Below are 25,510 nucleotides of genomic sequence, written 5' to 3' on the forward strand. Positions count from 1 at the left end.
AATCCTCAACGATCACTACAAATGTATTCATTATTTTTTATCCAATAGACAATAAATGGAGTGGTCATCTGTATCGATCGCGTATTCCATGGAAGCACATTATGTTGAAATCCGGAATTACCGGTGTCCATAAAATTTAAATCGATTCTATTTTTAAAATCCTGTTGTAAACTTCCGGATTTAATTCTCCATCCTTCCTGGTACGAAAAGAACGCATGTAATGTATCTTTAACCTCTCCATCCTTTGAATCTTAAATTGTCTTGTGTCCTAATATCTTTTTGATATGCCATCAAAACAATTTTTATCATGGAAAATCCTCAGAACCTGTTAGAAAGCCCGAATCCATTGTTTCAGCTATTTCTGAATCGCCCACTTTTACCAGTTTACCATCTTATGCCAGTAGGTGTAGCTAACAGCTGAACAGATCCACAATAGTCCTGTATTTAAGCAACGCTTATCACTTGGGGCAGAGATCTCTATTTTAGTCTCTGTTCTGAGCAATAATTTAGTTACACAAATGCAGGATTTTATGAAAAATATACTGTATTACCAGAGATTTAAATAGTAGGTATAAGAAGGTACCTCATAGCCTTACTTAACGACGCCCGCAGCGGAAGCTATCCCAGAGTGCATCGCGTGTCTAAATTACAGTCGAGTACAGGGCTGTTTTCGACTATACGGTTTGACTGGTTGGACCTAGTAATTAATGACGGACCTGGTGATGATTTTATATTGTTTTCAGACGAGCCTTGGCAAAGCTCGCACAGGCCTGTATCAAAAACTGCAGGTCCGTCAGGATTTATACTTGAAATAATGAATTTAACCAACGGTCGAACCGGTTGTTCCGAATAAATGAAAACGGCCCAGTCTAACGCCGCCATATTGAAACTACGCTTCGTCTGATGAAGCAATCTAGGGTATAATTCAGGAGATGAACAGAAAAAAAACAAATAGCTTAAAGTTTGCTCTTTATTGAAAATGTAATTTATTTGAATAATCAATCACATTTTCATAATTATAGAGGTATTACACTAAATAAACGTAATGTTAACTGTGAATTTCCTCATTCCGGCATGGTTACTTGATCGGTACAACCGATCGTCCCATGAAATATTAAATTATTATAATAAAACCCACATACTCTAATATCAATAATTGACTGATTTCCATTTAGTTTTCAAATATTTGTTGCTTGGTAAATTTTACATGTTAGAATATTATATGGATTGAATTTAAACATATTGAACCTTTTGCATTATCGGTGTTTAAATTGTACACAAATCATTGAAGCTACCCTCAATTTATAATGGCGACGATACTGTTCCGATAGGGTCGTAAAAGATAGCACAATTAATCCACATACTCTGAATTCAATAATTGACTGATTTCCATTAAGTTTTCAAATATTTGTTGTTTGGTCAATTTTACATGATAGAATATTAAATTGATTGAATTTAAACATATTGAACCTTTTGAATATTCGGTGTTAAAACTGTACACAAATTGTCGAAGCTACTCTAAATTTATAATGGCGACAATACTGTTAACTGTCCAATAGGGTTGTGAAAGATAGCACAATTAAAACCACGTACTCTGATTTCAATAATTGACTGATTTCCATTTATATAATCAAAGGTGTCATACTGTCTTCAGGTGAACCGTCGGCCAGAACACCTGGCCACCGCCCCAGGTCATCGCCTCACTTAACTCAATGGGGGCCCATTTACCTGTGTCTCGAAGGCTATACAGTAAGTTTGTAAAATCTTAATTTTCCGAACCATATTGAAATAAAAGTCAATTTTAAGTGAAATGTAAATATTCCGCTTTACCAGAGATTTGAATATGATTTATTTAAATATCTGGCTTTACCAAGCAATCTTTTTAGTTTTTACTAAAGCCGAATCAAATTTACAGGGTTTGACACATTAAATTTATATGTATCGTATTTTTTCATTCTCAGGAATCAAGAAAAGCTTTTATAATATGTCATTAATCACCAAAATTTAATAACGCTTTGATCATTACTTACAGAACTTTCAATGCATAGGTTTTACTTTTACAATTTTTCATAAAAAAACAACACAGAAATATATATATACATGCATGAGATGAGCGTCTCTAATGCAACAGTAAAAAAGCTATGAGATACTATTCGATGATTATTGGTTTGTAGTCAAATATGCCGTACAGAGCTTCATGGGCTAACACTATGATAACTCGCCTCCAGCTATAGTGTGCAGACGCACAGCTTTGTCTCGCGGTAACCGTTCATCCGTTTACGATAACAATAGGTGGGTACATGATATCGCAAGAACAGCCCTAGTTACTTATCCCAATTATATTTAAATCTCTGGTATTACTTTCAGATTTTGTTTGCAAGTGTATAATAAAAATCATAAACATATACATATGTATTCTGTCTTTGCATATTACAGAGTTATTACCCTTGCGGGTAGGTATCAATTGTTACGTCATTATTTTGTGAGCACAATTTACGTTGCTTTATCCGAAACGTATGATGTTACGCTCGCAAATACATGATGTCACAATCAATACCTATACCCGCATGTGCAGATAACTCTGTAATACGCAGATGTACCTTTGTATGTTCTTAGGGTTTTTTAAATAAACTCTTTTAAAAACAGTTAAATACAGAAGAATGACTTTGATATGTTATTAAAGTTCAGTAATTTTCAGATGGTTTAAGTACAATTTGGGATAGAACGAATATACGTACCCGGCCTACTATAACTTTAGGCCGGTTACGAATTGGTCCCTATGTGTCGTAGTGGAGCACTGCCTACAAAATCACTCGGGCACAGTTTTCTATACTTTTTTGTAGGTTTCCAATTATTTTAGGTGTATACATGCATTTACATATTATTTTTGTCCAAAACAAACATAACTACCATTCTTAATATCTACCGTACCGCTCACATGACATCAAATTCACAATTTGTGGACTTGCTGTATAGATTCCCTTCAGAAAGACCTTCATATGTATGATGTAAAAAAAAATAATGCTTCGATGAGAATTTGATATTTTATGTGGTTCAGTTTTATTGCCTAGTAGGTAAGCTATATCAAACAACTATGATAAAATGCAAACAAACGTTTTATAATAGTTTGCATAACCATTACTTTGCTCCATTAGTAGTACCGGTAATCCATTTTCAGTCAAAAAGTCTTTTGAGCTACAATATTGCAGCTAGATTTGGGATAGAAAATTAAGATTTTTACTTGTTTATTAATCAAACAAAATGCATGTACTTTCGGTTTTTTGGTCTGATATTTAGAAGAAAAAAAACCCAGGTAAAATTGCTGATTTTCATGCTTTCAAATGCTTTCAAAAATAATCTTAAATAACTTCAAGTGGAAAAACTGGTCACATCAAGCCATGATATAATGTTAAAACTTTGTGCTGATGACTCAGAAAGGAATCTGGTGATGTTACATATACATATACATTCATGTAGTCAAACTCAATGATAATTTACAATTCAGTTTCAAACAGTCAAATCATGTTAGAAGTTTACTCTAAACACTTTACTTTTCAGTGATCTGACTGACTATAACGTAATTAACTACAGGGTCTGAATGTGCATTTCCCCATTTGAAATTCATTGAGAATTGAATATGACTCACAAAGAAAAACTTCATTCATTGCAAATGTCTTTACATTGTTGGAATTAAACCCATTAGTTTCCATTGTTACATTTGAAGGATCTGAAGGTGGAAAGGATTATACTGAAGCTTAACGATGAAAGTTCAGTATGAAGATCATTCGATGGCAACCGCGGCGACTGTTGAAGCTAACCTGTAGTGTGGTGACATTGAGTGTTGTGGTGCTGGTTATATATACCATACACAGTATCTGGAAGGACAATAGGTGTTCTGAGGAGGAGTCTAGTACACTTCTGGATGATGTGGTAAGTATTAAATATAGCCCTGGAATAATTAACTTATTGTAAATGCAAAAGATTGTGCCATAATGTTAAAGGGAGAAATTAATGTTAATTATGCAAAGATTGTTGATTACTTAATTATCTTCCTGGCCTAGTAAAATAGGAAATAAAATCAAAAAGGTCTAGTTACGATGTTTATTTTCTTTTATTCATACTTCAACACTTTGAATAACAACTCATTACATGTAGGTACATTACTGTTTGTGTAGAACAGGTATCCCATGTGTGGTGGCTCTGCTGATTTGGTGTCAGTTGACAAGACAAAGTCCATCCGTTGCCCAATTTGTCAACCTCAGGATCTGCATTGAAAGTTCTCTGCTGTCATTCTATAAAACCAATTAGAAATACATCCACCTTGTAGACAAGCATATAAACAGGTCTTCATCTTATGCCTTTTGGAAAAGTCATATACATTATGTTGTGAATTTCAGATAAAAATAAAATGATTTTGTCCTTGATTATCCCTGTTAATATTTCATTCACATGGTAATAAAAACATGAATGAACAATACTGAAAACCTCAGATAAAGTAAACCACACATTGAAGTGTGTACAGTAAAACAAGGTCATAACAAATGTTTAAACCTGTTTACAATGATTCCATGGTTATAAACTGTTTACAATGATTCCATAGTTATAACCTGTTTACAATGATTCCATAGTTATAACCTGTTTACAATGATTCCATGGTTATAACCTGTTTACAATGATTCCATGGTTATAACCTGTTTACAATGATTCCATGGTTATAACCTGTTTACAATGATTCCATGGTTATAACCTGTTTACAATGATTCCGATCTAACAAATGTTTAAACCTGTTTACAATGATTCCATGGTTATAACATGTTTACAATGATTCCATGGTTATAACCTGTTTACAATGATTCCATGGTTATAACCTGTTTACAATGATTCCATGGTTATAACCTGTTTACAATGATTCCATGGTTATACTGTTTACAATGATTCCATGTTTATACCATGTTTACAATGATTCCATGGTTATAACATGTTTACAATGATTCCATGGTTATAACCTGTTTACAATGATTCCATGGTTATAACCTGTTTACAATGATTCCATGGTTATAACCTGTTTACAATGATTCCATGGTTATAACCTGTTTACAATGATTCCATGGTTATAACCTGTTTACAATGATTCCATGGTTATAACATGTTTACAATGATTCCATGGTTATAACTGTTTACAATGATCCATGGTTATAACCTGTTTACAATGATTCCATGGTTATAACCTGTTTAAAATGATTCCATGTTATAACATGTTTACAATGATTCCATGGTTATAACATGTTTACAATGATTCCATGGTTATAACTGTTTACAATGATTCCATGTTTAACAATGTTTCAATGATTCCATGGTTATAACCTGTTTACAATGATTCCATGGTTATAACCATGTTTACAATGATTCCATGGTTATAACCATGTTTACAATGATTCCATGGTTATAACATGTTTACAATGATTCCATGGTTATAACCTGTTTACAATGATTCCATGGTTATAACCATGTTTACAATGATTCCATGGTTATAACATGTTTACAATGATTCCATGGTTATAACCTGTTTACAATGATTCCATGGTTATAACCATGTTTACAATGATTCCATGGTTATAACATGTTTACAATGATTCCATGGTTATAACCTGTTTACAATGATTCCATGGTTATAACCTGTGTTTACAATGATTCCATGATTTATAAACATGTTTACAATGATTCCATGGTTATAACATGTTTACAATGATTCCATGGTTATAACATGTTTACAATGATTCCATGGTTATAACATGTTTACAATGATTCCATGGTTATAACATGTTTACAATGATTCCATGGTTATAACCATGTTTACAATGATTCCATGGTTATAACCTGTTTACAATGATTCCATGGTTATAACATGTTTACAATGATTCCATGGTTATAACATGTTTACAATGATTCCATGGTTATAACCATGTTTACAATGATTCCATGGTTATAACATGTTTACAATGATTCCATGGTTATAACATGTTTACAATGATTCCATGGTTATAACATGTTTACAATGATTCCATGGTTATAACCTGTTTACAATGATTCCATGGTTATAACCTGTTTACAATGATTCCATGGTTATAACCTGTTTACAATGATTCCATGTATGGTTTAACCTGTTTACAATGATTCCATGGTTATAACATGTTTACAATGATTCCATGGTTATAACATGTTTACAATGATTCCATGGTTATAATGTTTACAATGATTCCATGGTTATAACTGTTTACAATGATTCCATGGTTATAACCTGTTTACAATGATTCCATGGTTATAACATGTTTACAATGATTCCATGGTTATAACCTGTTTACAATGATTCCATGGTTATAACCTGTTTACAATGATTCCATGGTTATAACTGTTTACAATGATTCCATGGTTATAACCATGTTTACAATGATTCCATGGTTATAACCATGTTTACAATGATTCCATGGTTATAACCATGTTTACAATGATTCCATGGTTATAACATGTTTACAATGATTCCATGGTTATAACATGTTTACAATGATTCCATGGTTAAACTGTTTACAATGATTCCATGGTTATAACATGTTTACAATGATTCCATGGTTATAACCTGTTTACAATGATTCCATGGTTATAACCTGTTTACAATGATTCCATGGTTATAACCATGTTTACAATGATTCCATGGTTATAACATGTTTACAATGATTCCATGGTTATAACATGTTTACAATGATTCCATGGTTATAACCTGTTTACAATGATTCCATGGTTATAACTGTTTACAATGATTCCATGGTTATAATGTTTACAATGATTCCATGGTTATAAACATGTTTACAATGATTCCATGGTTATAACATGTTACAATGATTCCATGGTTATACTGTTTACAATGATTCCATGGTTATAACATGTTTACAATGATTCCATGGTTATAACATGTTTACAATGATTCCATGGTTATAACATGTTTACAATGATTCCATGGTTATAACCTGTTTACAATGATTCCATGGTTATAACATGTTTACAATGATTCCATGGTTATAACTGTTTACAATGATTCCATGGTTATAACATGTTTACAATGATTCCATGGTTATAACATGTTACAATGATTCCATGGTTATAACATGTTTACAATGATTCCATGGTTATAAACTGTTTACAATGATTCCATGGTTATAACATGTTTACAATGATTCCATGGTTATAAATGTTTACAATGATTCCATGGTTATAACCTGTTTACAATGATTCCATGGTTATAAACTGTTTACAATGATTCCATGGTTATAACATGTTTACAATGATTCCATGGTTATAACTGTTTACAATGATTCCATGGTTATAACCTGTTTACAATGATTCCATGGTTATAACCTGTTTACAATGATTCCATGGTTATATACATGTTTACAATGATTCCATGGTTATAACATGTTTACAATGATTCCATGGTTTATAACATGTTTACAATGATTCCATGGTTATAACCTGTTTACAATGATTCCATGGTTATAACCATGTTTACAATGATTCCATGGTTATAACATGTTTACAATGATTCCATGGTTATACCATGTTTACAATGATTCCATGGTTATAACATGTTTACAATGATTCCATGGTTATAACATGTTTACAATGATTCCATGGTTATAACCTGTTTACAATGATTCCATGGTTATAACCTGTTTACAATGATTCCATGGTTATAACCATGTTTACAATGATTCCATGGTTATAACCTGTTTACAATGATTCCATGGTTATAACATGTTTACAATGATTCCATGGTTATAACCATGTTTACAATGATTCCATGGTTATAACCATGTTTACAATGATTCCATGGTTATAACCTGTTTACAATGATTCCATGGTTATACCATGTTTACAATGATTCCATGGTTATAACATGTTTACAATGATTCCATGGTTATAACATGTTTACAATGATTCCATGGTTATAACCATGTTTACAATGATTCCATGGTTATAACCTGTTTACAATGATTCCATGGTTATAACATGTTTACAATGATTCCATGGTTATAACATGTTTACAATGATTCCATGGTTATAACCTGTTTACAATGATTCCATGGTTATAACATGTTTACAATGATTCCATGGTTATAACATGTTTACAATGATTCCATGGTTATAAACCTGTTTACAATGATTCCATGGTTATAACATGTTTACAATGATTCCATGGTTATAACATGTTTACAATGATTCCATGGTTATAACCTGTTTACAATGATTCCATGGTTATAACCATGTTTACAATGATTCCATGGTTATAACATGTTTACAATGATTCCATGGTTTATAACTGTTTACAATGATTCCATGGTTATAACCTGTTTACAATGATTCCATGGTTATAACATGTTTACAATGATTCCATGGTTATAACCTGTTTACAATGATTCCATGGTTATACATGTTTACAATGATTCCATGGTTATAACATGTTTACAATGATTCCATGGTTATAACATGTTTACAATGATTCCATGGTTATAACCTGTTTACAATGATTCCATGGTTATACTGTTCATGATCCATGTTTACAATGATTCCATGGTTATAACCTGTTTACAATGATTCCATGGTTATACCATGTTTACAATGATTCCATGGTTATAACATGTTTACAATGATTCCATGGTTATAACCTGTTTACAATGATTCCATGGTTATAACATGTTTACAATGATTCCATGGTTATAACATGTTTACAATGATTCCAGTGGTTATAACCATGTTTACAATGATTCCATGGTTATAACTGTTTACAATGATTCCATGGTTATAACCATGTTTACAATGATTCCATGGTTATAACCATGTTTACAATGATTCCATGGTTATAACATGTTTACAATGATTCCATGGTTTATAACCTGTTTACAATGATTCCATGGTTTATAACCTGTTTACAATGATTCCATGTTATAACATGTTTACAATGATTCCATGGTTATAACATGTTTACAATGATTCCATGGTTATAACATGTTTACAATGATTCCATGGTTATAACATGTTTACAATGATTCCATGGTTATAACCTGTTTACAATGATTCCATGGTTATAACATGTTTACAATGATTCCATGGTTATAACCTGTTTACAATGATTCCATGGTTATAACTGTTTACAATGATTCCATGGTTATAACATGTTTACAATGATTCCATGGTTATAACATGTTTACAATGATTCCATGGTTATAACATGTTTACAATGTTACAATGATTCCATGGTTATAACCTGTTTACAATGATTCCATGGTTATAACCTGTTTACAATGATTCCATGGTTATAACTGTTTACAATGATTCCATGGTTATAACATGTTTACAATGATTCCATGGTTATAACATGTTTACAATGATTCCATGGTTATAACCTGTTTACAATGATTCCATGGTTATAACATGTTTACAATGATTCCATGGTTATAACCTGTTTACAATGATTCCATGGTTATAAACATGTTTACAATGATTCCATGGTTATAACCTGTTTACAATGATTCCATGGTTATAACCTGTTTACAATGATTCCATGGTTATAACATGTTTACAATGATTCCATGGTTATAACCTGTTTACAATGATTCCATGGTTATAACATGTTTACAATGATTCCATGGTTATAACATGTTTACAATGATTCCATGGTTATAACCTGTTTACAATGATTCCATGGTTATAACATGTTTACAATGATTCCATGGTTATAACATGTTTACAATGATTCCATGGTTATAACCTGTTTACAATGATTCCATGGTTATAACCTGTTTACAATGATTCCATGGTTATAACCTGTTTACAATGATTCCATGGTTATAACCTGTTTACAATGATTCCATGGTTATAACCTGTTTACAATGATTCCATGGTTATAACATGTTTACAATGATTCCATGGTTATAACATGTTTACAATGATTCCATGGTTATAACATGTTTACAATGATTCCATGGTTATAACCTGTTTACAATGATTCCATGGTTATAACCTGTTTACAATGATTCCATGGTTATAACCTGTTTACAATGATTCCATGGTTATAACCTGTTTACAATGATTCCATGGTTATAACATGTTTACAATGATTCCATGGTTATAACATGTTTACAATGATTCCATGGTTATAACCTGTTTACAATGATTCCATGGTTATAACATGTTTACAATGATTCCATGGTTATAACATGTTTACAATGATTCCATGGTTATAACCTGTTTACAATGATTCCATGGTTATAACATGTTTACAATGATTCCATGGTTATAACATGTTTTACAATGATTCCATGGTTATAACCTGTTTACAATGATTCCATGGTTATAACATGTTTACAATGATTCCATGGTTATAACCTGTTTACAATGATTCCATGGTTATAACCTGTTTACAATGATTCCATGGTTATAACATGTTTACAATGATTCCATGGTTATAACCTGTTTACAATGATTCCATGGTTATAACATGTTAACAATGATTCCATGGTTATAACCTGTTTACAATGATTCCATGGTTATAACATGTTTACAATGATTCCATGGTTATAACATGTTTACAATGATTCCATGGTTATAACCTGTTTACAATGATTCCATGGTTATAACCTGTTTACAATGATTCCATGGTTATAACCATGTTTACAATGATTCCATGGTTATAACCTGTTTACAATGATTCCATGGTTATAACCATGTTTACAATGATTCCATGGTTATAACATAATTTACAATGATTCCATGGTTATAACCTGTTTACAATGATTCCATGGTTATAACATGTTTACAATGATTCCATGGTTATAACCTGTTTACAATGATTCCATGGTTATAACATGTTTACAATGATTCCATGGTTATAACATGTTTACAATGATTCCATGGTTATAACATGTTTACAATGATTCCATGGTTATAACCTGTTTACAATGATTCCATGGTTATAACATGTTTACAATGATTCCATGGTTATAACCTGTTTACAATGATTCCATGGTTATAACATGTTTACAATGATTCCATGGTTATAACCTGTTTACAATGATTCCATGGTTATAACATGTTTACAATGATTCCATGGTTATAACCATGTTTACAATGATTCCATGGTTATAACCTGTTTACAATGATTCCATGGTTATAACATGTTTACAATGATTCCATGGTTATAACCTGTTTACAATGATTCCATGGTTATAACCTGTTTACAATGATTCCATGGTTATAACATGTTTACAATGATTCCATGGTTATAACCTGTTTACAATGATTCCATGGTTATAACATGTTTACAATGATTCCATGGTTATAACCATGTTTACAATGATTCCATGGTTATAACCATGTTTACAATGATTCCATGTTATAACATGTTTACAATGATTCCATGGTTATAACTGTTTACAATGATTCCATGGTTATAACCTGTTTACAATGATTCCATGGTTATAACTGTTTACAATGATTCCATGGTTATAACATGTTTACAATGATTCCATGGTTATAATGTTTACAATGATTCCATGGTTAAACATGTTTACAATGATTCCATGGTTATAACATGTTTACAATGATTCCATGGTTATAACCATGTTTACAATGATTCCATGGTTATAACATGTTTACAATGATTCCATGGTTATAACCTGTTTACAATGATTCCATGGTTATAACCTGTTTACAATGATTCCATGGTTATAACTGTTTGATTCCATGGTTATAACCTGTTTTACAATGATTCCATGGTTATAACCTGTTTACAATGATTCCATGGTTATAACATGTTTACAATGATTCCATGGTTATAACCTGTTTACAATGATTCCATGGTTATAACCTGTTTACAATGATTCCATAGTTATAACATGTTTACAATGATTCCATGGTTATAACATGTTTACAATGATTCCATGGTTATAACATGTTTACAATGATTCCATGGTTATAACCTGTTTACAATGATTCCATGGTTATAACCTGTTGACAGTGATTCCATGGTTATAACCTGTTAACAATGATTCCATGGTTATAACATGTTTACAATGATTCCATGGTTATAACCTGTTTACAATGATTCCATGGTTATAACCTGTTTACAATGATTCCATGGTTATAACATGTTTACAATGATTCCATGGTTATAACATGTTTACAATGATTCCATGGTTATAACATGTTTACAATGATTCCATGGTTATAACATGTTTACAATGATTCCATGGTTATAACATGTTAACAATGATTCCATGGTTATAACATGTTTACAATGATTCCATGGTTATAACATGTTTACAATGATTCCATGGTTATAACATGTTTACAATGATTCCATGGTTATAACCATGTTTACAATGATTCCATGGTTATAACATGTTTACAATGATTCCATGGTTATAACATGTTTACAATGATTCCATGGTTATAACCTGTTTACAATGATTCCATGGTTATAACATGTTTACAATGATTCCATGGTTATAACCTGTTTACAATGATTCCATGGTTATAACATGTTTACAATGATTCCATGGTTATAACATGTTTACAATGATTCCATGGTTATAACCTGTTTACAATGATTCCATGGTTATAACATGTTTACAATGATTCCATGGTTATAACCTGTTTACAATGATTCCATGGTTATAACATGTTTACAATGATTCCATGGTTATAACCTGTTTACAATGATTCCATGGTTATAACCTGTTTACAATGATTCCATGGTTATAACCATGTTTACAATGATTCCATGGTTTATAACATGTTTACAATGATTCCATGGTTATAACCATGTTTACAATGATTCCATGGTTATAACCATGTTTACAATGATTCCATGGTTATAACATGTTTACAATGATTCCATGGTTATAACCATGTTTACAATGATTCCATGGTTATAACATGTTTACAATGATTCCATGGTTATAACCTGTTTACAATGATTCCATGGTTATAACCTGTTTACAATGATTCCATGGTTATAACATGTTTACAATGATTCCATGGTTATAACATGTTTACAATGATTCCATGGTTATAACATGTTTACAATGATTCCATGGTTATAACCTGTTGACAGTGATTCCATGGTTATAACCTGTTTACAATGATTCCATGGTTATAACATGTTTACAATGATTCCATGGTTATAACATGTTTACAATGATTCCATGGTTATAACCTGTTTACAATGATTCCATGGTTATAACCTGTTTACAATGATTCCATGGTTATAACATGTTTACAATGATTCCATGGTTATAACATGTTTACAATGATTCCATGGTTATAACATGTTTACAATGATTCCATGGTTATAACCTGTTTACAATGATTCCATGGTTATAACCTGTTTACAATGATTCCATGGTTATAACATGTTGACAATGATTCCATGGTTATAACCTGTTTACAATGATTCCATGGTTATAACCTGTTTACAATGATTCCATGGTTATAACATGTTTACAATGATTCCATGGTTATAACATGTTTACAATGATTCCATGGTTATAACATGTTTACAATGATTCCATGGTTATAACCTGTTTACAATGATTCCATGGTTATAACATGTTTACAATGATTCCATGGTTATAACATGTTTACAATGATTCCATGGTTATAACCTGTTTACAATGATTCCATGGTTATAACATGTTTACAATGATTCCATGGTTATAACATGTTTACAATGATTCCATGGTTATAACATGTTTACAATGATTCCATGGTTATAACCTGTTTACAATGATTCCATGGTTATAACCTGTTTACAATTTCTTCCATGGTTATAACATGTTTACAATGATTCCATGGTTATAACCTGTTTACAATGATTCCATGGTTATAACATGTTTACAATGATTCCATGGTTATAACATGTTTACAATGATTCCATGGTTATAACATGTTTACAATGATTCCATGGTTATAACCTGTTTACAATGATTCCATGGTTATAACATGTTTACAATGATTCCATGGTTATAACATGTTTACAATGATTCCATGGTTATAACATGTTTACAATGATTCCATGGTTATAACCTGTTTACAATGATTCCATGGTTATAACATGTTTACAATGATTCCATGGTTATAACCTGTTTACAATGATTCCATGGTTATAACATGTTTACAATGATTCCATGGTTATAACATGTTTACAATGATTCCATGGTTATAACCTGTTTACAATGATTCCATGGTTATAACATGTTTACAATGATTCCATGGTTATAACATGTTTACAATGATTCCATGGTTATAACATGTTTACAATGATTCCATGGTTATAACATGTTTACAATGATTCCATGGTTATAACATGTTTACAATGATTCCATGGTTATAACCTGTTTACAATGATTCCATGGTTATAACATGTTGACAATGATTCCATGGTTATAACATGTTTACAATGATTCCATGGTTATAACCTGTTTACAATGATTCCATGGTTATAACATGTTTACAATGATTCCATGGTTATAACCTGTTTACAATGATTCCATGGTTATACCATGTTTACAATGATTCCATGGTTATAACCTGTTTACAATGATTCCATGGTTATAACATGTTTACAATGATTCCATGGTTATAACATGTTTACAATGATTCCATGGTTATAACATGTTTACAATGATTCCATGGTTATAACATGTTTACAATGATTCCATGGTTATAACCTGTTGACAATGATTCCATGGTTATAACATGTTTACAATGATTCCATGGTTATAACATGTTTACAATGATTCCATGGTTATAACATGTTTACAATGATTCCATGGTTATAACATGTTTACAATGATTCCATGGTTATAACATGTTTACAATGATTCCATGGTTATAACATGTTTACAATGATTCCATGGTTATAACCTGTTTACAATGATTCCATGGTTATAACCTGTTTACAATGATTCCATGGTTATACCATGTTTACAATGATTCCATGGTTATAACATGTTTACAATGATTCCATGGTTATAACATGTTTACAATGATTCCATGGTTATAACATGTTTACAATGATTCCATGGTTATAACCTGTTTACAATGATTCCATGGTTATAACATGTTTACAATGATTCCATGGTTATAACATGTTTACAATGATTCCATGGTTATAACATGTTTACAATGATTCCATGGTTATAACATGTTTACAATGATTCCATGGTTATTAACATGTTTACAATGATTCCATGGTTATAACATGTTTACAATGATTCCATGGTTATAACATGTTTACAATGATTCCATGGTTATAACCATGTTTACAATGATTCCATGGTTATAACATGTTTACAATGATTCCATGGTTATAACATGTTTACAATGATTCCATGGTTATAACCTGTTTACAATGATTCCATGGTTATAACATGTTTACAATGATTCCATGGTTATAACATGTTTACAATGATTCCATGGTTATAACATGTTTACAATGATTCCATGGTTATAACCTGTTTACAATGATTCCATGGTTATAACATGTTTACAATGATTCCATGGTTATAACCATGTTTACAATGATTCCATGGTTATAACATGTTTACAATGATTCCATGGTTATAACATGTTTACAATGATTCCATGGTTATAACATGTTTACAATGATTCCATGGTTATAACATGTTTACAATGATTCCATGGTTATAACATGTTTACAATGATTCCATGGTTATAACCTGTTTACAATGATTCCATGGTTATAACATGTTTACAATGATTCCATGGTTATAACATGTTTACAATGATTCCATGGTTATAACCTGTTTACAATGATTCCCATGGTTATACCATGTTTACAATGATTCCATGGTTATAACATGTTTACAATGATTCCATGGTTATAACATGTTTACAATGATTCCATGGTTATAACATGTTTACAATGATTCCATGGTTATAACATGTTTACAATGATTCCATGGTTATACCATGTTTACAATGATTCCATGGTTATAACCTGTTTACAATGATTCCATGTTGTAACCTGTTGACAATGATTCCATGGTTATAACCTGTTTACAATGATTCCATGGTTATAACATGTTGACAATGATTCCATGGTTATAACCTGTTTACAATGATTCCATGGTTATAACATGTTTACAATGATTCCATGGTTATAACATGTTTACAATGATTCCATGGTTATAAACTGTTTACAATGATTCCATGGTTATAACATGTTTACAATGATTCCATGGTTATAACCTGTTTACAATGATTCCATGGTTATAACCTGTTTACAATGATTCCATGGTTATAACATGTTTACAATGATTCCATGGTTATAACATGTTTACAATGATTCCATGGTTATATAATCCATGTTTACAATGATTCCATGGTTATAACATGTTTACAATGATTCCATGGTTTATAACATGTTTACAATGATTCCATGGTTATAACATGTTTACAATGATTCCATGGTTATAACATGTTTACAATGATTCCATGGTTATAACATGTTTACAATGATTCCATGGTTATAACATGTTTACAATGATTCCATGGTTATAACCTGTTTACAATGATTCCATGGTTATAACCATGAGTTATACATGTTTACAATGATTCCATGGTTATAACATGTTTACAATGATTCCATGGTTATATGTTTACAATGATCCATGTTTAAATGTTTACAATGATTCCATGGTTATAACATGTTTACAATGATTCCATGGTTATAACATGTTTACAATGATTCCATGGTTATAACATGTTTACAATGATTCCATGGTTATACATGTTTACAATGATTCCATGGTTATACATGTTTACAATGATTCCATGGTTATAACCATGTTTACAACCTGTTTACAATGATTCCATGGTTATAACATGTTTACAATGATTCCATGGTTATAACATGTTTACAATGATTCCATGGTTATAACATGTTTACAATGATTCCATGGTTATAACATGTTTACAATGATTCCATGGTTATAACCTGTTTACAATGATTCCATGGTTATAACCTGTTTACAATGATTCCATGGTTATAACCTGTTGACAGTGATTCCATGGTTATAACATGTTTACAATGATTCCATGGTTATAACATGTTTACAATGATTCCATGGTTATAACCTGTTTACAATGATTCCATGGTTATAACCTGTTGACAGTGATTCCATGGTTATACCATGTTTACAATGATTCCATGGTTATAACATGTTTACAATGATTCCATGGTTATAACCTGTTTACAATGATTCCATGGTTATAACCTGTTTACAATGATTCCATGGTTATACCATGTTTACAATGATTCCATGGTTATACCATGTTTACAATGATTCCATGGTTATAACATGTTTACAATGATTCCATGGTTATAACCTGTTTACAATGATTCCATGGTTATAACATGTTTACAATGATTCCATGGTTATAACATGTTTACAATGATTCCATGGTTATAACATGTTTACAATGATTCCATGGTTATAACATGTTTACAATGATTCCATGGTTATACCATGTTTACAATGATTCCATGGTTATAACATTTCCTACCAAGATTCCTATAACCATATTTATACCAATGCAATTCCCCCCATCCCCAATATTTGTTACCACTGTGTTTTATTTACATGGTTTCATGTGTTAGAGAACTGATCCAGCTACTGGAGCATGCTTCTTTGGTTCATATCAAGGAGTGATTACATGAACATAGTCTTCTTTGGTTTGATGTGTAACAGTATTATAACCATTGTATATTGTATGACCTTTGTTTACTTTCAGTGTCAGCGGTATAAAGACCATATCGTGGCTGGAAACCTTTGTAGTGACTTATGTGAAAAGCAGACAATAGACTTTGTCAAGTGCACCAACTATCGCCAGGGTAAAAAGGTGCTGATTCTAGAATGCAACGAGGCATGCAGAACAGGGGAGAGAATCAAAGTTGTCATGAAGACAAAGTCCAGGCATAAAAATGAGGAGTATGATCGTTTAGTTTTGCCTTTGAATGATGACAGTGCAGTATCCAAGGATGGCCTGGAAATGGCTAAAGTCATTATGACAAACAGAGCTTTTGGAGATATGCATTTTACTGTTTCATCACAGCAAAATATTTTCTCTGAACTTTGGTCAATGGATTTTGAAGAATATGTGAAATCTGCTGCTTACAAGAATGCTGACCATGTTGCTTTGATGAGTATATGGTCTTTAATCCAGCAAGATGAGTATTTGTTTATGAAAGTCTACCAAGATATTCCGTATGTGCCACGTTTGTATGGCACATGTGGTGAATACTACTTTATGGAATATGCCCCACCTGGAAATATTCTCAGTCCTGGGTTCTTTGGGTTGTCTCCATGGCCTAAACGAGTGGAAGCTGCATTAAAACTAATGGACATAGCACAGTCACTTGAAACAGATTTTTATCAGCCACTTCACTTTTGTGATGTTAAGGGAGATAACTTTGGTGTTGGTGAAGATTTGAGTGTTAAGATCCTGGATTCAGATTCCTTGTTTTTCGATGAGAAAATGTCAATGAACATGAAAGGTACCTGTAGACAGGACTCGGATTGTGATTTTTTTGACTGCCGAGGAATGTGTGACACTGTTAAAAAAACTTGTAATGGTAGAAGAGTTAATAACAACTTACAGGTTGGTATATCATTGAAAGTAATTTTCTGTTAAAAAAATGAAGACAGCTCTCATCATAACATTAATAATAAAAGAAATTAATTCAAAAAAGGGGACATGTAATACTGGTACTAGTCCAGAAGTAAATTGAGACATAATGCAAAAAGTTTTTCTCTAACTTTATATTTAGTTCAAACATTCTGGTAACAATCTCTCATTTCTGGCCATAAAACAGTACATAGATATTGATGGCCACTACTTTCCGTTGTGGTGATACTTTCTGAAATGATGTGGAATTTGTCAGTTAGTATGTAATAAGATGGAGACAACCAATTTTAGTCCCAAATTTCCATGCATGATTTTTCAACTCAATTCCATCTCTATGATTTCAGAATATTTGTGAGGACATCTTCATTGATATACCATCAAACTTTTTCCGTGGTCTGTTGCATGATCCGCCGACTTCCATTGCCAAAGATCTGATTGTGGTACTACAAGAGTGTGCCTACCCCAACAAAAATATGGGCGAGGTAGTGAGGACGCCCACGGCCACAGAAACAATGGAAAGACTTTACAGTCTGCTCAAATCCAAAGTTAGCTAATCTGAAATTAACATAATTGTTGAGCAGATTATCATATGAAATAAGAAACAATGCATTACAGCCACGGAAACTATGGAAAGACAGCTGTATAATCTGCTCAACACTCTAACTGTCTGATGATTTTTGTTTGTTGGTCATATGGCCATGTAACGTTTGGATAGGCAAGATTCTAAACATCTTTCTTCTAGATGTGTAAAAAAAAGGTTCACATGCCCATTTATATACATGTACTTCGTATGTCCTCTGAAAGGAAAGAAGTCGAAAAGTTATGTAAATGATAGAGTTTTTCCATTTTTTTGTTCCATATTTTTTTGTTTTGTTTTTATCTTTTGATATATTTGATTTATTTGAACTGAAAAAAATCTTGGTTTGCTGAAATATACATGCATGCATGGTTGGTAAAAGGTAAAGTTATAAGTTGACTTTCATCAACGTTTTAATAATGTTAACATTAAAACATACGTCTTACCAGACATTTCATTAAAGATCTGCTCATGATTAAATATGCGATCAACAAGTTTTTCCCATTTTTCTTATTACCGGTAGTATATGGAATTAAGAATAACACTATAACCAGATCACTGTGGTTTGATATTTACCAGACTCAAAAGTTTAATTAAGATTATTTTTCGCTTTTTATATGATTATGTTCTTCAAATATTCTTTTGAGAATTTGTACATTTTATTTGTTGTAACTAAATTTAAATCTGTTATGTAATTCAGATAATTAGGTTTTTAGAATGAAATGTCATTCCATATTTTCAACATTCCAATATTTTTATAAACATTTTTTTAATTGTATGTATTTTATTATATTAATATTTACAAATAGCTATGCAATTAATTGCATTGTTGTTGAAGTATTACTTCTTTTAAAGAGATTAAGCACTTAATGTTGTTTATACAGTAAAACATGGTTATAACGATGCTCTGGGGACCAACAAAATGATTATAAGCCTACATATCACAGACATAGGAACATCAAACTGGTCCACTCAGACTGAACAGGTGGTAGCCAGTCGTATTTCACCTAGCTAACACGTGAAAAGTTCTATCTGCCCAATCTTTTTCTGGGAACTCTCGTTTCCTCCCATGCTAAGATCCCTTTCATGCTTACATCCATTGAAAAAAAAGATTGGTATAAGTTATATAACTTATTTCATGGTTAAAGTAAAAGAGAAGGGTAGGGTTAAAAAGGGTTTGTTTTCTTCTCTGCAGCTATTAAAGCTAAAATTTCAGTATTATTTTAGTTTCCAAGTTTTGTTATTAATAATACCATTTTCTCCATGAGTATTGATTAGTAGGCTATACAGCTGGTGTCTTAGACATTATATCATCCTCAATACTCAAGGGGTTACTATCATTGTCAATATATCCACCCATGGACTATCTTTGATACTCCAGGGGTTACCATCACTGCATGTTGTTAGTTCAAATCCTGGACTATATATTATAGCAAATCTTAAGGCATTTTTACAGAAAAAAATTGCCGATATAGCCAAATAGACGTCTTTGAAGATTCCAAAGGAGTGACGCAAAACTTCCAAAACCAATGCTATGTATATATTGTTATTTGTTCAGGCGATTTCTTTGAAGGACCGTACCACACTAACCTGTCTAGATTTATACCAGAGACGTGTCTGTATGTCTGTAACATAAAAAAGGGTCTTTGATAAAGACTTTAATTATGTTCCTTGTTACCTACATATTAATGATCATAGGTTACTATTGTCTTACCAAAAATAGAATCGTAAACATTCCAACATTACATAATAAAAAACAATCTTGTGATTATGTGAGCATGCATCGCCTAATATTGCATTTCCTTGTGAAATTTTAATTTACTCTTAAGCAATAGGCAGATTAGATACTTATTTGACTGGAACTAGTTTTGGTTCAGTCATCAGTGTAGCAATAGACAGATATAACCAGTAGTGATGTTATTTAGTCAGAGAACTTGCCAATGTATTACAGTGTATTTTTAGGTCATCTAACCCAAAGGGTCAGGAAGACCTATAGTCATCTTACACCGTCCGTCGTCTGCCGTGCGCCGTGGGTTAACTTTTCATTCAAACAACTTCTTCTCAATAACAGAAAAGGCCCAGTATTTGGTCTGTAGCATGCTGGGATGAAGGGCTACCAAAGGTGTGAAAATGAATGACCTTCACCTACTTTCAAGGTCACAGGGATCAAATACGCTAAAATCTTTGAACGACTTCTTCTAATTAACCGAAAGTTCCATGGTACTCATATTTGTCCTGTGGCATGCTAGGATGAAGGACTACCAAACATGTGGAAATGAATGACCTCGGCCTACTTTCAAGGTCACAGGTGATCAAATAGTCTGAAATATTTGAATGCCTTCTTATGACTACCGTATTCGACCCAATAAGCTCCCAGGGCGTTTAAAAAATGGAAAAGGTGCTAATAAGACTTAATTATTGCAAATCTGTACAGTCATGTGTAGTTTTGGTCTCTCTTTATGCGTGGGCAATTGAAATCGAGGCCTCAAAAAGGGGGAGGGGCGTTTATAGGGACATGGGCGCTAATTGGGTCGAACACGGTAATTGAAAGTCCAAGGGTACTCATATTTTGCCTGTGGCATGCTGGGATGAAGGGCTACCAAATATGTGAAAATGACTGACCTTGACTTATTATCAAGGTCACAGTTGTCAAATAAGCGAAAATCTTTGAACGACTTCTTCTCAATAACAGTAAGGCCCAGAGTACTCATATTTGGCCTGTAGCATGCTGGGATAAAGGATTACCAATTTATGAAAATGAATAACATTCACCAACTTTCAAGGTCACAGGGGTCTAATACGCAAAAATCTTTGATTGACTTCTTCTAACTTACCGAAAGGTTCATGGTACTCATATTTGGCCTGTGACATGCTAGGATGAAGGGCTACCAAAGTTGTGAAAATGAATGACCTACTTTCAAAGTCACAGGGGTCAAATAGGCTAAAATATTTTAACTACTGCTTCTTACTAACCGAAAGTCCCGGGGATTTATATTTAGCCAGTAGCATGCGACGATAAAGGACTACCAAAGTTGTGAAAATGAATGACCTTGACCTACTTTCAAGGTCATGGGAGTCAAATATTCTAAAATCTTGAATTTTGTACTTCTCAAGCTCTACCAGTGCAAATTTGCTTGAACTTGCCTGAAATGATCCTGACATGGTCCCAACAAAGTGTTGTTATTCGTCAGATCGACCCGAAATCCAAGATGGCCACCACAACTGACCTCTTGAAAACACATTTTGAACTTCTTCTAAAGTTCACTCCATGTGATTTGACTGAAACTTGCATGAAATGATCCTTACATGGTCCCGACCAAGTGTTTTTATTTTTTGGATTGATCTGGAATCCAAGATGCCTGCCACAGCCGCCATCTTGAAAACATATTTTGAACTTCTTTTACTGGTGCTCAAACTTGCCTAAAATGAACCTGACATTGTTCTGACAAAATGTTGTTATTTTTTGGGTCAATTTGAAATCCAAGATGGCCACCACAACCGCCATCTTGAAAACACATTTTCAACTTCTCAAATTCTACCAATTGACCGATCGCCAGGTGCAATATAGCCACGCCTCGTGCTCACAAACGCACGTGTTTCTATTCAATGTCGGAGCAAATATCGTAGCACACACAATACAAAATGCAAAGTCACGTGCGGTTTGATTGACAGGTGGCGATCCGTCAATTCGATTTAGCTGAAACTTGGATGATGTGGTCCTGATGAAGTGCTGTTATTTTTCGGGTCAATCCGAAATCCACCACAGCAGCCATCTTCAAAACACATTCTGAACTTCTTCTCAAGTTCTTCTGTTGCGATTTGGCTGAAACTTGACCTTGTATTACTGATATGATCTTGTCTTGTGTTACAATAGTGTTGTTGCATTTCTGGTTGATCCCAAATCGAAGATCGCTACCATGACACCATATCTAATTAATTTCCTATATGGCTATTGCCAAGGTAGTCAGATGACCATTAAAGCCCTTGGGCCTCTTGTTATTTGTATGTCCATTTAGTTTGGTATTTTGCCAGTTAAAACCTGACCTGTCATGATATAATCTTAGGAAATTATCTTCATTATAATTGTGCCATTATTAGATCAGATATTTCAACCAGCTCTCAAAATAAATGTTTGCTGGTAGATCCATTCATGTATTCTTTACTATATGTATTCAAATTTATAGTATTTTAACACCTATGATCCCACCCGTAAGCCTCTGTCATTAGAACACACATGATTCAGTATTGGAAAATGCATAATGCATCTAGTGATATGTTACCTGGGCATTTCAGAAGAAAGTATAGAATATTACTTATAATGATACTTTAGAACATCAATCTTTACATTGAATATAGACTTATACAATGACAAAACTTCAATCTTTACATTAAATAGACTTATAGAATACACAGCAGCCAAAAAATCAAATGAGCTTCAATACCTTGATATGTGGAAAGAATACCTGACCTCATAATTTACTTACAGCATATTTAGAAGACGTTCTACCAATTTTGTTTAAATAAATGATTTTGACTTTTTTACAAAGTCTAGTCCTGGAGGTAAAATGCCAATTTCTAAAGCATTGAAATTATATCTTTAGTTTAACCATATCATTGTCTAAACATTTCTGATTTCTCTTGTTTATATTTATCATCACTTTGCTCATGTAAGATGAAGTCTCAGTTGTTCAAGATATATGCTCAAAATTCATATTCTAAAGCTTAAGTTGCTACTTCATGCAAAATTTCTGTGCTCAAAATTTCAAGCAAGCCATGTTCTCAAGTTTCCTTGAATTCACATATACCATATAGGGTGTATACTTCCAAAGCACCCATACTCAAGATTAGAATGGCAGAGCCCCGGATATTTGTTGTGTAAACAGAAAATGACAGAAAGGGTTCTCCAAGAGCAAGCAAATTCCTCAATTGAACTTGTAACTTTTGGCAAAAAAATAAATTTCCTGGAGGTAAAGCTTTTCGAAGGTATAACATATATTAATACCAGCCTCTATTCTATTCATTGTGTATGTGGTAGATTTAACACAGACCCCTGGGTGGTGGGTTAAGTTTACTATGTAGTTTAAATAGAGAAAACACATTTTTGAGCATTATATGGTCATTTGTTAAAGGGAATTAGTTAAATGTTGTCAGAATTTTCCCTATTAGATGGCCATTCAATCAATTTAACAAATTTTCCATGACTAACCCCAAGGATCCTTCTAAGGGACAGGGCCAAAAGGGGTGAAATAAGCTAAAACTTCAAAAATATTCTTCTCAAATTCTGGTAGAATCAAATACCGGTACTCTTCATAGGTGGAAAGGTCTTAAGGTCCTTTACAAAAATTGTGAATTATATGACCCTGGGATCTCAAGTTTCCCCTAGGGAGGGGGTCAAATTTGCTATAGCTTATATAGGAAAAACACATTTATGAACATTATTTGCTCGGTTTTCATAGGAAATGAGTCAAACTGGGTTTGAATTATTAGCCTGAGATAGCATTTTAACAGGGGCCAGAGGGGCCAGGCTAAAAGGGGTCAAAATGGCTAGAATTTCAAAACTCTTCTTCTGAATACACAGATTTGATGGAACCAAATAATCTTCATAGATTAAAAACTCAAATTTATAAAATCACTGACTGAATTCAAGGGCCTAATGTTTATATGTCTTTGTTTCATTCTGTATCCGAACTCAGGTGACCGTAAAGGCCCATAGGCCTCTTGTTTTTCTTAAGTCATGTGGATGAAGAATATGAGGATATGAATGTTTTCCAAATATTGTGTATTAGGTTCATGTATATGCCTTATATGTTTGCTGTTAAACGTCTTCTTCAAATTGTTTATTTTGATTCGGATGCAATATAAGTCAGTGTTTTGTTGGTACCTGGATGGATATGATGCATTAAGTTCTTTTTTGGTGATTGATTTAATTTATACATCATTTGGAGCTACATATATTTTTCTACTTAATATGTGCATATTATTGTTTTGTTCATTTTTATCCAACTAGTCAGTTAATAAAATTTACTAATTTTAAGGAGTTTTGTTTTCATAATTCACAGTAGCCAAATTTTACTCCCTACATGTATAGCAAATTTTCTGTTTATATTATAATTCAAACATTTCAAAATATACATAATGTGTGATATGAAATTGGCTACAATCCTTAGGTCT

The 25,510-nt window shown here is 32.3% G+C and overlaps 1 protein-coding gene across 7 annotated transcripts; it reads left to right on the forward strand.

Annotated features, from left to right (window-relative positions):
* The first annotated feature begins 150 nt into the window (after positions 1 to 150).
* Positions 151 to 25,373, forward strand: LOC138315981 (divergent protein kinase domain 1C-like). Of its 7 annotated transcripts, none has more exons than XM_069257426.1 (6): positions 167 to 217; positions 1,655 to 1,749; positions 2,175 to 2,292; positions 3,725 to 3,930; positions 17,869 to 18,735; positions 19,107 to 25,373. In XM_069257426.1, exons 4-6 carry the CDS (start codon positions 3,775 to 3,777, stop codon positions 19,314 to 19,316), a joined length of 1,233 nt encoding a protein of 410 aa, XP_069113527.1. In that variant the 5' UTR covers positions 167 to 217; positions 1,655 to 1,749; positions 2,175 to 2,292; positions 3,725 to 3,774; the 3' UTR covers positions 19,317 to 25,373. The 7 variants fall into 7 exon arrangements, with proteins under 7 accessions (XP_069113531.1, XP_069113527.1, XP_069113524.1 ...); XM_069257428.1 differs by having other exon boundaries at positions 178 to 200; XM_069257423.1 differs by lacking the exon at positions 2,175 to 2,292.
* The last annotated feature ends 137 nt before the right edge of the window (positions 25,374 to 25,510 follow it).

The sequence above is a fragment of the Argopecten irradians genome, chromosome 2 (assembly GCF_041381155.1).
Source record: "Argopecten irradians isolate NY chromosome 2, Ai_NY, whole genome shotgun sequence".
NCBI classification, from domain to species: Eukaryota; Metazoa; Mollusca; class Bivalvia; order Pectinida; family Pectinidae; genus Argopecten; species Argopecten irradians.